General features: G+C 37.0%; 1 protein-coding gene across 1 annotated transcript in view; it reads right to left on the reverse strand.

Annotated features, from left to right (window-relative positions):
* Positions 1 to 2,235: 2,235 nt before the first annotated feature.
* The window catches only part of RSBN1 (round spermatid basic protein 1), a 62,338-nt gene continuing 50,355 nt past the window's right edge, over positions 2,236 to 14,218 (reverse strand). The window contains exons 5-7 of the mRNA XM_019659177.1: positions 8,855 to 9,022; positions 7,470 to 7,578; positions 2,236 to 6,854 (exon numbers count right to left, since the gene is read on the reverse strand). Of these exons, the coding sequence (XP_019514722.1) occupies positions 6,381 to 6,854; positions 7,470 to 7,578; positions 8,855 to 9,022 (751 nt within the window). The 3' untranslated portion in view covers positions 2,236 to 6,380. The remainder of the gene's footprint in view (positions 6,855 to 7,469; positions 7,579 to 8,854; positions 9,023 to 14,218) is intronic.

Genomic DNA, 14,218 nt, shown 5'->3' on the forward strand with positions numbered 1-14,218 from the left:
AGGCTTTCTGGGTGCTCAAGGTAAAGGAAGCAGAGGGCTACAGCTTGGTGCATTACCAGGGCACTGTTCCCAAATTAGGATGGAAGAAGGTGACTGCGGGCAGTAATGTTTCTAGGTTAAGAATTCAAGCAGGCTGATAGAGGTCAAGGAGAAAGGAACATAAGGATATGTTAAGATTTTAAGCCGCTTTCCTTCTGTGTGTGTGTGTGTGTGTGTAGAGGGGGGTGCCAAAAAAAAAGTACACATTTTAAGGGAAAACCTATTAAAATTGTAATACTCAACATATAACAAAATATGAGTACAATCACGTTTGCTGCAATTACAAGGTACTCAAAGTGGTTACCATCAGCGTAATTTTAATATTTTCCTTTCTTAAAATGTCTATACATTTTTGTGACACCCATCCCATGTGTGTGTGTATAAATATAATTTGGCCATTAGTGGAACATGACCCCATAGCCATCTCACCTCAATTGAAGCAGTGACCTTGCTTGCTCAGCATGTGGCATTTCGGTCAAATAAAGCTAATCACAGGTAATGGTTAAACCAATAGATCCCACCTCAGAAAGTCTTAAGCAGTGTGTTCTAAATGTTTTATAGACATTTCTTATCGTCCATTAAATTGGCTTCAGGTGGAAGTTATCCCCCATCTTATCGATGAGAAAAATCAAGTTCAAGAAGCTTAACTCCCACAGAATGCATTTAAAATTCTTTCACCCAGGCTTATTTTTATATTGCACACTGGCAGTGGTTTCCTTTCTGCTTTTGCTTCTCAACAGCTTTTCCCCTCCTAAAGCTAATTCTGCTGGGTTTCAAGACAAACGGACAACTTAAAAAAAAACAAACTGGGTAAGACGAAGTCTTTTTTGTGCATCTAAATGTTTAAGACGTGAATTACATTAAGAGCAAAAACATTTTACTTCATTGCTTAGCATTCAAACGAGGTTCTGGGCGGAGTTCATGGAAGAACAGAAATCCGGTAAGTTGGTAGAAAAGAGTATAGTAAGTAGCAAATCATCTTTCAGGAACCCAAGTTTCAAATAAAACTTTTCAGGCTTCCCAAGGCTGCCACTGAACAAAGCACAGGCTTTGAACCCAGAATTGCACTCAAATTTCTGCTCCCACTAACGAACTATGTGAGCTTAGGCAATTTTTCAACCTAACAAGCCTGTTTTCTCACCTCTGTTATGGAGACTGTCTTGTTACCTTCTTAATAAATTTGAGGATTAAAGGAGATGCCCTCATAATAACTGTCTGGCCCACCACCGCAGTTACTCAAAAACATTAGTTTCTTTCCTTTTCCTTTACTACTCAGAACCAAGGGCTATCAGTGCTTAGGACAGACAGTTCCCTCAATTAAAAAGAGTTCAAATAAAAACTGATGAGGGAAAAAAATCCATTGCATTGTCACAATACATCAATGACATCTGAAAAACCTATACACCACTTTCATTAACACTGAATGCACGCACTTTCAAAAATATCAACATCTGGGCCAGCCGAGTGGTGCGATGGTTAAGAACTAGCTTGGGACGCCAGAGGGCCCCGGTTTGGATCCCACATATGAGGGCCAGTGACACTGCCCTCTACAGCTAAGATGCTGAACAGCAGCTCAACCTGGAGCTGGGCTGCTGTGAGCCACCGGTGACTCCGTAGGCTGCAGCCCCCGGTGGCAGTGGGTTGCCATGGGCTACTGTATGTAGCCAGCAGCCAGCCTGAGCAGCCATCCAGAAGCCGGCGACTTATCTGCCTCGCCCAGGAAGAGCGCAATGATGGTGCAACTTGGGCCAGTGAAGCAACGTCCTCCACAACTAGACTGAAGAACAAAACAACAGCAACTTGTCTGTTCCCCTTCCCCCAATTCCCCAGCACTGTTCCCATCCCCCCAATAACCCAATAAAAATCTTAAGAAAAAAAAAAATCAACATCGTCGAAATAAAAATTTAAGATTGTCCTAAGTAGATAAACCAATTTAAGCAGCAGGAGACATAGCCGCCTCAAATGCCAAGCATGCTTTTTTTCTTCCCCCAAAACTAGTTGCATTTCAATTGGACGGAATTTTCCCAATATCTATTACCTTTTCTTTAGGAAAGAAAAGTCACAGGATTTTCTAAAATACTGGAAAATAATAGGGGACATATTAGGAAGGGAGTAATGCTTTAAAAACAGGTTTTAAGTAGCTAGATTCCCATGTGCTATTATTCATTTTGTCATGACACATCAGGAAAGGACAAATCAGACTTTGTTTATTAAAAAAATACTTTACAGGAAAAAAAAACCTCTATGCATTCCATTGTCCTATTTTACAAAGAAATAGCTTAACAATTTAACACACTTAGACAGCTACAAAAAAGCACTGTGTTAAAAGATTATTCACACAAATTTAGATTTAAGACTATTCATTAAAAACCTTTTTAAAACACTTGTTAATGTCAATAAACAAACTAAGGCCACACAACGCAAATAGTCCACCAGGCAAATTATACATTTCATCTATATGCAAAGACCTCTTAGATAAATTAAAGCCACAGGAAAAAAAGTCTTAGCTGCCAATCAAAATGGAGTTTAGTCACAAAAAACACTATTACATGAAAATTTACATGTGATAGAAGTAGTACATTAAATATTTCTTTAGAGAGAATTGAAAAGTGCTATATCAAGAGACAGTGGTCTCAACTTACATGCACAAGTGGATCCTAAAAAACGTATGAAGAAAATGGAAGGCCATAATATTTATGGAGAGCTACTTGCTTTTAAAGCAACAAACTCTCAGGATGAGGGTGGGTCCCTTATATGCTAAAGAAAAACACATCTTATACATTTCCTCTACTTACTGCATGACCAATAAATACAGCTACAACCTGTTTTAAAAAAAACAAAAAAACTTTAGCAGAAATATGAACCTTTGACATGTACTAGTGAAAGGTTTTCTTAAAAACCTGTTAACAATGATAAAACAGATTTATTAAAAAGGTACAAACTCAATTATCCTAAAGGTTTAAACACAAATCAACTTTTAATGGCAAATACAGATGAAAACAGAATGGGCTAATATTAATAATCAAGAATATATTCACTAAGGGTTTTCTTGAATTTTAGTCTTGTTCCTAAATTAGCTTTCATTCCAGACAATATTTATAAAGGGAAAGGCAATAAGCAAAAGTTTCTCCAGTCATTAAATGTGAACTTTATGCCTATTAAGACTGATGCAAGACATTCTAAGGTTTAGTAAAGAATTTTATTTAATAAGCTCCTTTTTCCTACTACAAGAGCTAGTAATATTAGTCAACTGATATTCTAACTAAGGGGAAAGGGCACCTTTCAAAAGTCTTTCATTAAAAATAATAAAGTACCAGTGGAACCAATGGTAAATGCCGAATAAGCAAATTAAAAATACAATGAAACCTAGGAATTCATTTTTAAAGAGTTAAAACTTTGGAGGGGGAAACTCACAGGTAGGGTTTTATTATTATTGCTTTATGAATTTGGAATACCTTTTTGAATTATAATCCTACTCCTAGCATACCTTGGTATAATTACAGAATGACTTCTGGGGCAAGGGGAAGACCTTTATCCTTATTAATAAATACCATAAAATCATTCTAATGACTAAGGAGTAGTTGTTTATTGGGTCCTTTCCATAAGCACATTTAAAAATATGTGCTCCACAAAATACTGAAACTTACAGTCACATTCTGCAAGTAATCTCAAAAAATTGGCATAACAGATAATATACCAAAAAGGAAGATCAGCTTCAATTTGTTATAACTTCACTGCCATCACTACTTGACAAATCAGAACAGCCTGCTTGCTCCATGCCTCACTTCACCAAACCAAATAATTTAATTTAGAAAAGTTGCAATCATTTGTATCACTAACTAGGATACAGCTTTGAAAGCAGTAAGAAACTCAAAACTTGGGCTTTTATATTCATCAGTCTTTAGAGCATGCTATTAAAATCTAATACTCACATAGGACATTTCGAGTTTCCAGATACATTACTAGCTAAATAGTTCTCTCTCCATCCTATTGCAATCCTAACATACAATGAATTTATTAGTACATGATTTTAAACATTTTTATACTCTTTTAATGTGTTTCTACTGGAGGTGAGGGGAGAATGTTTTATTAAAGGAAAATGGGGGTTTGCTTTTGATTGTAGGTCTTTGCAGATCCGCTGGTTCCTGAGTGATTTATACACAGTGCTGGCTGTCAGGAGACAGTCTCCTTATTTATTAGCAATGACCAGCTTAGATGACAGATGGCATCTGCTGGATGGCAAGTGGGAGATGGGGAAATCGGATCTTGGAAGACAAGAAAAATAAAGTTTTTGCTTTAGCAACCTCATTGTTCATGATTATTTTAAAAAGCAAATGTTGCCTGAGAAGAATTTTACTTTGCACAGCCTAGTAAAGCTCTAAGAAATTCTTCTGGACACAAAGACAAAAACCAGAAATAACCCAAGCCCCGCGTACTTTGTGATTAACCACCCCCTACACACACCCCATAACAAAAAACATCCTCAAAGGCAGGTCCCTTAAAAACTAGTCTTAATAAACTAAAATTTACCCTAGAATTTATACCCAAAATTTAAAAACACTCCTGCAATAATCACATTACTTTTCATACCATTCTAATTACCTTATTTACAAAGATAACTAAAACCACCATCACTTCCAATTCATAAATGGTTTACATTGAAATGTTTCTCTATTTGTCTTTATCCTTTTTAACAGAGAATACATACATATACATATACATATACATATATATATATATATATATATATATATATATGGAATAATACAGATTCTAACTAATCACTGCAGTATTTGCTGATGGTTACTTTTCTATTGGTTTACACAGTGACCTCTACACTTTGCTAATATGCAATTAACTACACAACAATATTGCACAAAGTAATATTTATATAAGATTTAACCTATTTCAGAATATTTTAGAGAAAATTCATATTTGATATTTCAAAAGATGCAGCTACGTTTTCATGGTGACAGACACAATAAAGCATCTTTTTTTGCCTACATTAATGTAAATATTCCAACTCTCACCCTCCAGGAAAAAAAAAAATCTCCAAATTGCACTATTACCAGGTAGATATAAGAATCTGGCCTTAGGTGTGGGGAGTACTCTTCCTTTAATAAACAAAAGGATTACTGTATTATGAACTAAGAAAGTAAAATGTGTATCACGTTAACAATCTAAAATAATAGAAAGTTAAGACTACACTAGCTATATGAACTGTGCCTGTTTGGGAAAAAAAAATGGAAATACTCAGGCACTAAGTATTGGGCTACCTGAAACTCTAAGATGAAATCTAGTGCCATATTCTTGATTAGAAAGTAGCAATACAGAGTAATAGTAAATAAGACCCAGGTATAGTCACCAGTTAAAACTGTGAATTGAAGTGTCTCAACAGTTGATTTTTATCATGAAGAGGTTGATGCCAGGTGACAAGAAGAGTTTTTCCTAAGTTTCATGCATAAGATATGGCAGCCTCATCAGAAACATTGATCTCATTCTCTAATTTTGATGCTCATGATCAGTTTTGGAAGCAAAAGTATCCACGCAAAATGTGAGGATGCCAGGAAGCAGAACAACAGAGCATCATGTCAACATTATCGCTTTTACTCAAATTATCTTCCATACTTACCATGTATTCTAGGAAGATTAATGAACCATGGATAATGAATGACCAAGGACTATTTATCTTTAGATATTTTTAACTGAAATATCCACTGGGTTTTAAATAAGATATTTTTAAAAAGACAGTTTAGATCAGAAAGTGCTGTGCTTTCTCTTTTGTTAAGAAACCAGAGAGCCAATGAATTTTCCTTAGACCTGTTCTTCATGGTTGGAACTAAATAACTTACTTGCCCACATACAAGATGCAGGAACTCTTTCCTGCAGCCGATGCCATTTTTACTGTAGAAATTGAATCTGTGCCATAAAAACACAGTACTGACCCATGAATCTGATCTTCTATCATAAGAACAGCAAATATGGCAAGAGACAAGGCAAGATAAAATTAAGGGAAGTGAATAATTTACCAAATAAGAATCTGTTATTCCAGAGAGTTCTCATTTTGATTTGAAGAAGAGATTGAATTGTTACCTCACACCTTAAAACAGAAAGTAGCAGCAGACCCACTATTACATACTGTACTAACGGGATTAAGATACAACTCTTAGCTTTGCATAATCTGTGTAAAAAAGATATGCTTGACATTTGTGGAATGTCATTTCTCTTTATAGAATTATAGGCAAGATTTCTCCAATAAAACTTAACTTAAGCCAGTTATAAAACTATAACTTCACATCAAAATTTAAAAAAGTTAAAAAATGTGTTTGAATATGTACATATCACACAGGAGTGCTTGAATGTTCCTGTAGGTTGTGTTGCTGGTCAGAGTCCAGTCTACTTTCCACCTTTAAAACTGGAACAGGCTGAGTCATCTGATCTTGCTGTAGATTCAGTTCTGATGAAGGTGGGAAGGACGATGACGCAGTTGTCAAAAGCTGCATCTCTGTGCATGTTTCTTCAGGTTCAGTTTTTATCCTCACACACGGGGGGTCAACTTCTAATTCTCGCTTTCCAGTTAAATCACAGTCCATGTTACAACCGCCTTCCGTGCTTGGAGTGGCTTCCACAACAGGGTGGTACTGTTTAAGCCTTATATGCCAGGCTAAGCTGCACACTGCTGACACTGTTTTGAACTGATGAATGACATTTCTAGGGATGAAGTAGATATCATTGTCGCATAGCTGAATTCTAGCATAACGAATGCCTTCCCGCCTCATTTGGTTTAGTTTAGCTTCATCCACCCACTGTACACACTGAAGAAAGGAAAATAGTTGCATGAGATTTTAAAATATGTAATAATTCAGTCAAATAAAATATTATAATTAGCACAGGACAACAGTAGGGCCTCATTAAAACTTAGCAATACTAAATGATATACAACTTTCTAAAATTTCCTATCATGCCTGACAAATATTTTTCCTATTGTACTACCTCTCTAGTAACAAAGGACAAGCTAACGTCATGATGGGCTAAGGAATCATTTAAATCAGTATTTCAAAGTGCAGCTAAACAGCAATATTCTTTGCCACACACAAGGACAACATTGATCTGCTCCTTCAGTGTCTCCCCTTTTGCAGGTGAGGGCACACAGTGCAAGGGGGTTAATAGTTGAGACTGCTCATGGCCAGAACTAGGCAGCTTGGACTCTGACCATCCCAAGCCGACCTGGCATCCCCAATATTGAAGTGCTCTCAAGCATTCTGCTTGGGAAGCTCTGCTTTAATGAATTTTGACAGCCTTTAATAGTAATAAAGTTAAATTCACTATCCCACGTATGCAACTGTAAGAGAAAGTGCCAAATAAAATGGGTAAAGACACTTATGTCCAACATCACACTCAAAGGGTAATAAAAAAGCAAGAGTTCTTACCTGGGAAACTGGAGGTTCATGAAGGTCTAACTGGAGTCTCTGTACAACATCAGTAAAATCCTCAGCATGAAAACAAATCACATCTTTGGTTATGCGAGGTTGGTCACTCCTATGATTAACAAAGTTAATTTTTAGACACGAGCATCTCATGATGAAAAATGATGACAAATTTCAGTTTTCCTATTTTTGAAAATGTTACTACTAGCATAGAAACAGATGCACAGCTCTTAAGGACAAAATACACATTTGCTTCTTCAATCAACTTTAAAAAATAAAACACCAATAAAGTTGTTTTTAAAAAGATTGTTACAAAACTAAAACAACAATGACTAAAAACAAATAGTTTTATTCTAAACTAGTTGCATTTGCAATCCTCTTACCACTTTGCCCCACCATCTCCATGCCACCCCGTAATGTCTCCATCAAGATGGAATCAAGTGAAGAGAACACATCTCAGTCACACAAGTACCACACCTTCCAGTTTTCAAAATAGAGAGGAAAAAATAAGCTGAATGATCTTTAACTTGAAATACTTATTGTCAAGCTGTGATCTAACTCTACTCTTTAAAAAGGTCAAATCAAACTACAGTAATATTGAAGGCCCTGAAGTCATCAATATGAAAAAGAAAGTAAAAAAAAGATTTTAAACAAGCTAAATTCTATGTTCTGAAGTTTTGTTAAAACTGGGCCCCAACTGAGCGTAAAAGGGCACAGCCACTATGGAAAAACAGTATAGCAGTTCCTCCAAAAATGAAAACTAGAATTATTGTATGATCCAGCAATTCCAATTCTGGGCCAGAAGACAAAACAGGGACATGAAGAGATATTCGTTCATAACAGCCAAAAGCTGGAAGCAACCCAGGTGCCCACTGACGGATGAATGGATAAACAAAACAACATGGCATACACACATAATGGAATGCTCTTCAGCCTTAAAAAGGAAGGAAATTGACACATGGTACACTAGAGGAACCATGAGGATGTTGTGAACCTTGAGGATATTATGCTAAATGAAATAAGCCAGTCACAAAAGACAGCTACTGCATGATTCCGCTGATATTAGATATTTAAAGTAGTCAAATTCATAGAAACAAAGTACAATGACGGTTAGCAGGAGCTGGGGGGAGAGAAGAAAAGGGGATTATTGTTTATGGGCAGAGAGTTTCAGTTTTGCAAGATGAAAAGTTCTACAGATCTATTCTACAACAACATGAATATGCTTAACTCTACTGAACTGTACACTTAAAAATAGGTAAGATTTTAACTTTTAATTTATGTGTACTTTAGCACAATTTTTAAAAATGTTGGTCCCCAGCCTTTTGAACCAAGTCCACATTTTCTTAGACAACATTAACCAACTTTGCAGGTGAGATCCATTAACTTACCATTCGCCAAACTGTACAGCTTTCAAAACTCCAACAGCAGCCGTACTCTGCCAGTCAAACCCCTGACCTACATGATCAGCATGAGCTCTTGTCCTGTCTTCAAAGAGGACTTCCCGGGGTTCACTGGTCCGAGGTAGGTACTGGAGATTTTTAATTTCATTCATTGATCTGGAGTTGATTTGGTGTGAAGTAAAGGAGGCGGAAAGAGTATTAACAGCAATAGGCAAAAAAAAGTCTGCTAAAATACCAAATTTTAAACAAGATGAGGGCTAAGAAGATTTCAAAGACTTCGATCATTAGTGTTTAACATACTATATTGTAATGCTTAACATGATTACCTTCCTCTCTTGGATATCATGATAATATAGAAGCTATGCCTTTGATTTGGCTCAAATGTAGTGTTTGAATACATAAAATTTAGTTGTTTAGCAACAGAACAATTCAAAGTTCAAGGCTATATGTTTCTTACCCTGAGTCATTTTTAACTCTCAAAACACTTTTAACTTTCAAAACATTCTACTAGAGTTGTTTCAAGATGGCAAACTGAACATCTATATGATCTCCTTCCACATTAAAATGAAAGTAAAGGGCTTCAAATTAACACAGTAGGGGTGAGGAGAGAGTATACAGGGGAATGGATGGGGGGTATAGATGAAACAGAATTGGCTGTGAATTAATAATTGTTGGTATTTTATATGTGGGTGTTTATTATGTTATCATCTGCCTTTTTCCTGTGCTCATTTAAAAATTTCTAAATATAATAATCTAAAGATGATAGTAATGAATAAAAAGTAACGAAGGAAATAAATTACTAAACGAACAATACTGAAAAATTTCTAGAAGATGGAAAATGATTAAAAGTATCTTGGATTGATAAACTTGAGCAGAGAAGGCCACAGGCCTAGAATACACAAGGGAATGGCAGATAAAGGCAGCAGGCCTGCCCAACAGACCCTGGAGAAGCTGACGAGGCCCCCCAAAAAAGGCCAGGTATGATGATTAGACAGAAATGAAGGAAGACTGAGAAAGGGGGAATTAAAGTGAAATTCTGCAAATAAACCAGTCACCTGCCACCCCGTGGGTAAAAATGTGGACAGTCAGGCATTTAACCCCATAAAAAAGGCTGAGTGACCCACCCAGCAGCCAACATTCATCTTTATTTTCCTGACAGAACTCCAATCTTCAGGAGGTTCTGTTCCTCCCCCATACGTGACTTCATTCACAACCTCCAGAGGTAGGTCCTCATGAGTCCTGGCAAACTGATAAGTTCATCCCCTGCCAGTGACTGATGGAGGAACAGGCACAAGCTGATGGTGACTAACAGTATGAGAGGAAAGCTGCTATGGAGACTTCTGGGAACTTTCCTAGCTACTAAGAAAGAAGTAAAAGAAAAGATACTCTCTTCTATTAGATATAACCAGATCCAGATGTGATGCCTAGAGCTGCTACAGCCATCCAGCAACCATCAAGGAAGCCTTTGTGAGTAAAGCCTAGGCAAACCGAATGACACAGCAGAAAAAAGGAAAAAACTGGGTTCCTTGATGATAACGCTGGGTCACTGACCACATGGTGCCCAGAAACAACCTCTCTGGGCTTTTTTTTTTTTTTAAGATTTTATTGGGGAATTGGGGGGAAGGGAACAGCGTTGGGAATCAGGGAAGAGGAACAGACAGGTAGACAATTTGCTGTTTTTGTTCTCCAGTCTAGTTGTAGAGGATGTCGCTTCACTGGCCCATGTTGGTATGATCATTGTGCTCTTCCCGAGTGAGGCAATCAGTCGCCAGTCGTTGGTCAGCCGCTCACAGCGGCTCCCGGTAGCTCACACTGGCTATCAGCCGCTCACACTGGCTGCCAGCCACTCACGTAGCTCAAGGCAGCCTACGCCGTCGCCGGCGACTCACAGCAGCCTAGCTCCAGGTCGAGAGCTGTTGTTCATCATCTTAGCTGTAGAGGGCGAGCATCACTGGCCCTCAATGTGGGATCCGAACCGCAGCCCTGCTGCTCAGAGCTGGAGCTCCCAAGCAAGCTCTTAACCAGCTGAGCCACTCCGCCAGCCCCCTCTCTGGACTTTTGATACACAGATTAACATGTTATTTTATTGAACCACTTGAATCAAGATTTTTGTTACTTGGAGCCAAAAGCATCCTGATAAACTTTCACCAAAAAAGCCCTGCATGTTCTTCTCCTCTACACACATTGAATTTAGCATATGAATAGAACTAACGATCCTCTAGCATTTGGACATCTATAATGTCCAGTTCTATGCCTGTTAACCCTCCAGTGAAACCACCTATTGACAAGCCTCGAACTACAAAGAGAACACTCAGTGAGCCTGATGCTTTATTTCTAAATAAGAATGGGTCAACCAAGAATCAACAGATATGTGAAAATAGCCTGTAGCAGCCTAACAGAGGAACACCAAAATACATAATGCTGAAATTTCAGAATTCAAAAAAAAGATTAGATGACAAAAGTCAAGTAAATGTCTCAAAATCAAAAGGAAAAAAAAAAAAAGAAAATATGAGGATAATCAAACTAGGAGATCTATTATTCAACCAATAGTGTGGTTTCAGAAAGAAATAGAGAAAATGAGGAGATTACTAGAGCAATTAAGGAAGAAAAATTCCCAGAAATGAAAGGAGACATGAATCTTTAACATATGGGACCTACCAAACAACAAAAAGGATTAAAAAAATAGAATAAGAATGAAAGGGGGTGGCCGGGTGGCTCAGTTGGTTACAGTTCAGTTGCCGCTTTGACTCCCGCATGGGATGGTGGGGTGCGCCTCCCGCAACGAGACTGAAACAACTACTTGACTTGGCAAAGCTGATGGGTCCTGGAAAAACACACTGTTCTCCAATAAAATATTTCTAAAACAAAACAAAGAATAAGAATGAAAGACCCAAACCAAGATATATCATTGTGAAATTAAGCTTTCAAGAGGGAAAAAAATATAGGTTATGTACAAAAAAAAATAAAAAAATAAAAATTACACTGGTGTTAAGACTTATCATAAACAATATTAGATACCAGAAGATACTGAAGCAATGCTAAAAAATTCTAACAGAAAATACATCCTCTGGATGCCAGCTAAACAATCATATTTAATGACAGAAAAAGAAATTTTCATACATAATGACTGAGAATACCTTCCTTTTCTTAGAATATTACTTGAGAATGTGTTCAAGCAAGAGAAGGAAATAAACCTAGGAAGAAGACAACTGTAGGTTTTGCAGAAAAATATTCAATGGCAAGTCCTAGAGATTGACAACTGTGCAATAAGCTTTTCACATTGAAGTAGGAGAACACAGAGCTCCAAAAGACTTCTAGGTAAAAAAGTGATGTGTGAGAGCAGATTAAAATGCTGAATTCTTGAGGATATGATAAAAGTACAGAATGCAAGGTAACTACCAACACTGTCCCCAAAAAGTCATAGCCAAAGTCATAGTCACTGAGGAAAAAGTCAGTGTGATTCTAGAAGAAAGTCATGTCATAAGCAATAAAGAGAATAGAAGGGCCGGCCGAGTGGCTCAGTTGGTTAAAAGCTCGCTCAAGAGTGCGAGCTCTGAGCAACAGGGTCACTGGTTTGATTTCTGGCCCAAGCTGAGCTGTCACTGAGCTGCCAACAGGTGGCAGGATGGCTCAGCTAAAAAAAAATAAAAAAAAGAGAGAGAGAATAGAAGATATTAGGGACATGGTCAAGAAAAGTATATGTCCCCCCTCAAAAAGGGGCAATCAGAAACTTCAGGGAAAAGAAAACAATTTTTTTTTAAATCAGCACAATCCAAATATGAAACAAACTAAAATGTGGCATGATTTTCAGTATCTTGGTGAAATATGGGAAAGATCCTTTTGTATATTATTCCTTCGAGTGATAACACAACATTGGAACCTTAGAATATCTATTTTTAGCCTACTAATTGGGTCTGCAGTAAGCTTACATGTATTGCCACCTATCTGCTTTCAAATTTTAGAATACACCTATTGACAAAGCACATAAATCCTAATTATAGTTTTAAAGCAGAATATGAATTAACCTCAACAATGTATAAGCACAGCTGACAAAAAGTAGAAGCGGGGAGGAGGAGGGTAAATTTGGGGAACAGTTGAAGGGAAAAAATCCCTATCTGTCACACCAAGAAATTGACAAATTTCCTGTGTAAGCCTTAAAACAAAACAAAACAAATTCAAAACAAATGGTTTTGCTCCTGGTGAAAAGATGTTTGCCTCTGGAGGAAAAGGTGGCCAGGGTTTTTCATTATAAACCCTACCGTACTATTTGACTGTTTAAAGCCCATGTATGTATTTGTTTAACTCGAGTTCATAAATTCGAAGATCATCTTCAGTAGCAGTGCCCTTGATAACTAGACAGCTTCTCACATTGATTCCACCATGTTCAGCAACAGGATGTTCTCATTAACACAAAAAGAACATTTGTGTAAGTTCTGATTTATTTACTCTAGGTCAAAGTGCTTTTGAATGTCTCACTTAAGAGTATTTAATCCCAACAGAAATACAATTTGATAGAACCTCATATTAGTGGAGAAATAGTAAATTATTAAATAAATGATGTTGGTACAGCTGCCTAACTACTTGGAAAAAAATGTTAAATCTCTCCCTCCATCCTGAAATCAATACACAGTAGATAAAATATGTAAATACTAAAATCACAGAAGCATTAGGAGAAAATGGAGGTGAATATTTTATAATACTGAATGAGAAAAGGCCTTGCTATGCCTGCCACTTGAGAGAAAACTCAGAGGAAAAGACAGGTAGACCCGATAACGTATAAACAAAAATTTTATGAGTAAAGAATAAAACAGCAAGAAAAAAACTGAAGGGGTGTTGGGAGGGTGAGTGAAAAAGGGGAAGGAATTAAGAAGTACAAATAAGTTCTTACACAGTAGTCATGCTGATGTAGGGTATAGCATAAGGATTGTAGTCAATAATATTGTAATAACTATGTATGGTTGTCAGATAGGTACTAAATTTATCAGGGTGATAGATGGGGGAGTTGGGGGTCAGGGTGAAAAAGGTGAAAGGATAAAGAAGTACAAATTGGTAGTTACAATACAGTCATGGGGATGTAAAGTAAAGTATAGGAAATATAGTTAACGATACAGTAATAACTATGTATAGTGCTAGGTGATCACTTCTTCAATTATATAAATGTCTAAACACTATGCTGTACATCTAAATTAATATAAAATAATATTGAATGTCAACTGTAATTGAAAAATTAAAAAGGGCAGGAAGGTGAAGGGGAATAAGAGGTCCAAATTTCCAGGTATAAAACAAGGAAGTCATGGGGATGCAATGTACAGCACAGGGAATATAGTCAATAAATATTGTGGTACGGTGTTA

Source organism: Hipposideros armiger, unplaced genomic scaffold, assembly GCF_001890085.2.
Source record: "Hipposideros armiger isolate ML-2016 unplaced genomic scaffold, ASM189008v1 scaffold_297, whole genome shotgun sequence".
In the NCBI taxonomy this organism is placed as follows: Eukaryota; Metazoa; Chordata; class Mammalia; order Chiroptera; family Hipposideridae; genus Hipposideros; species Hipposideros armiger.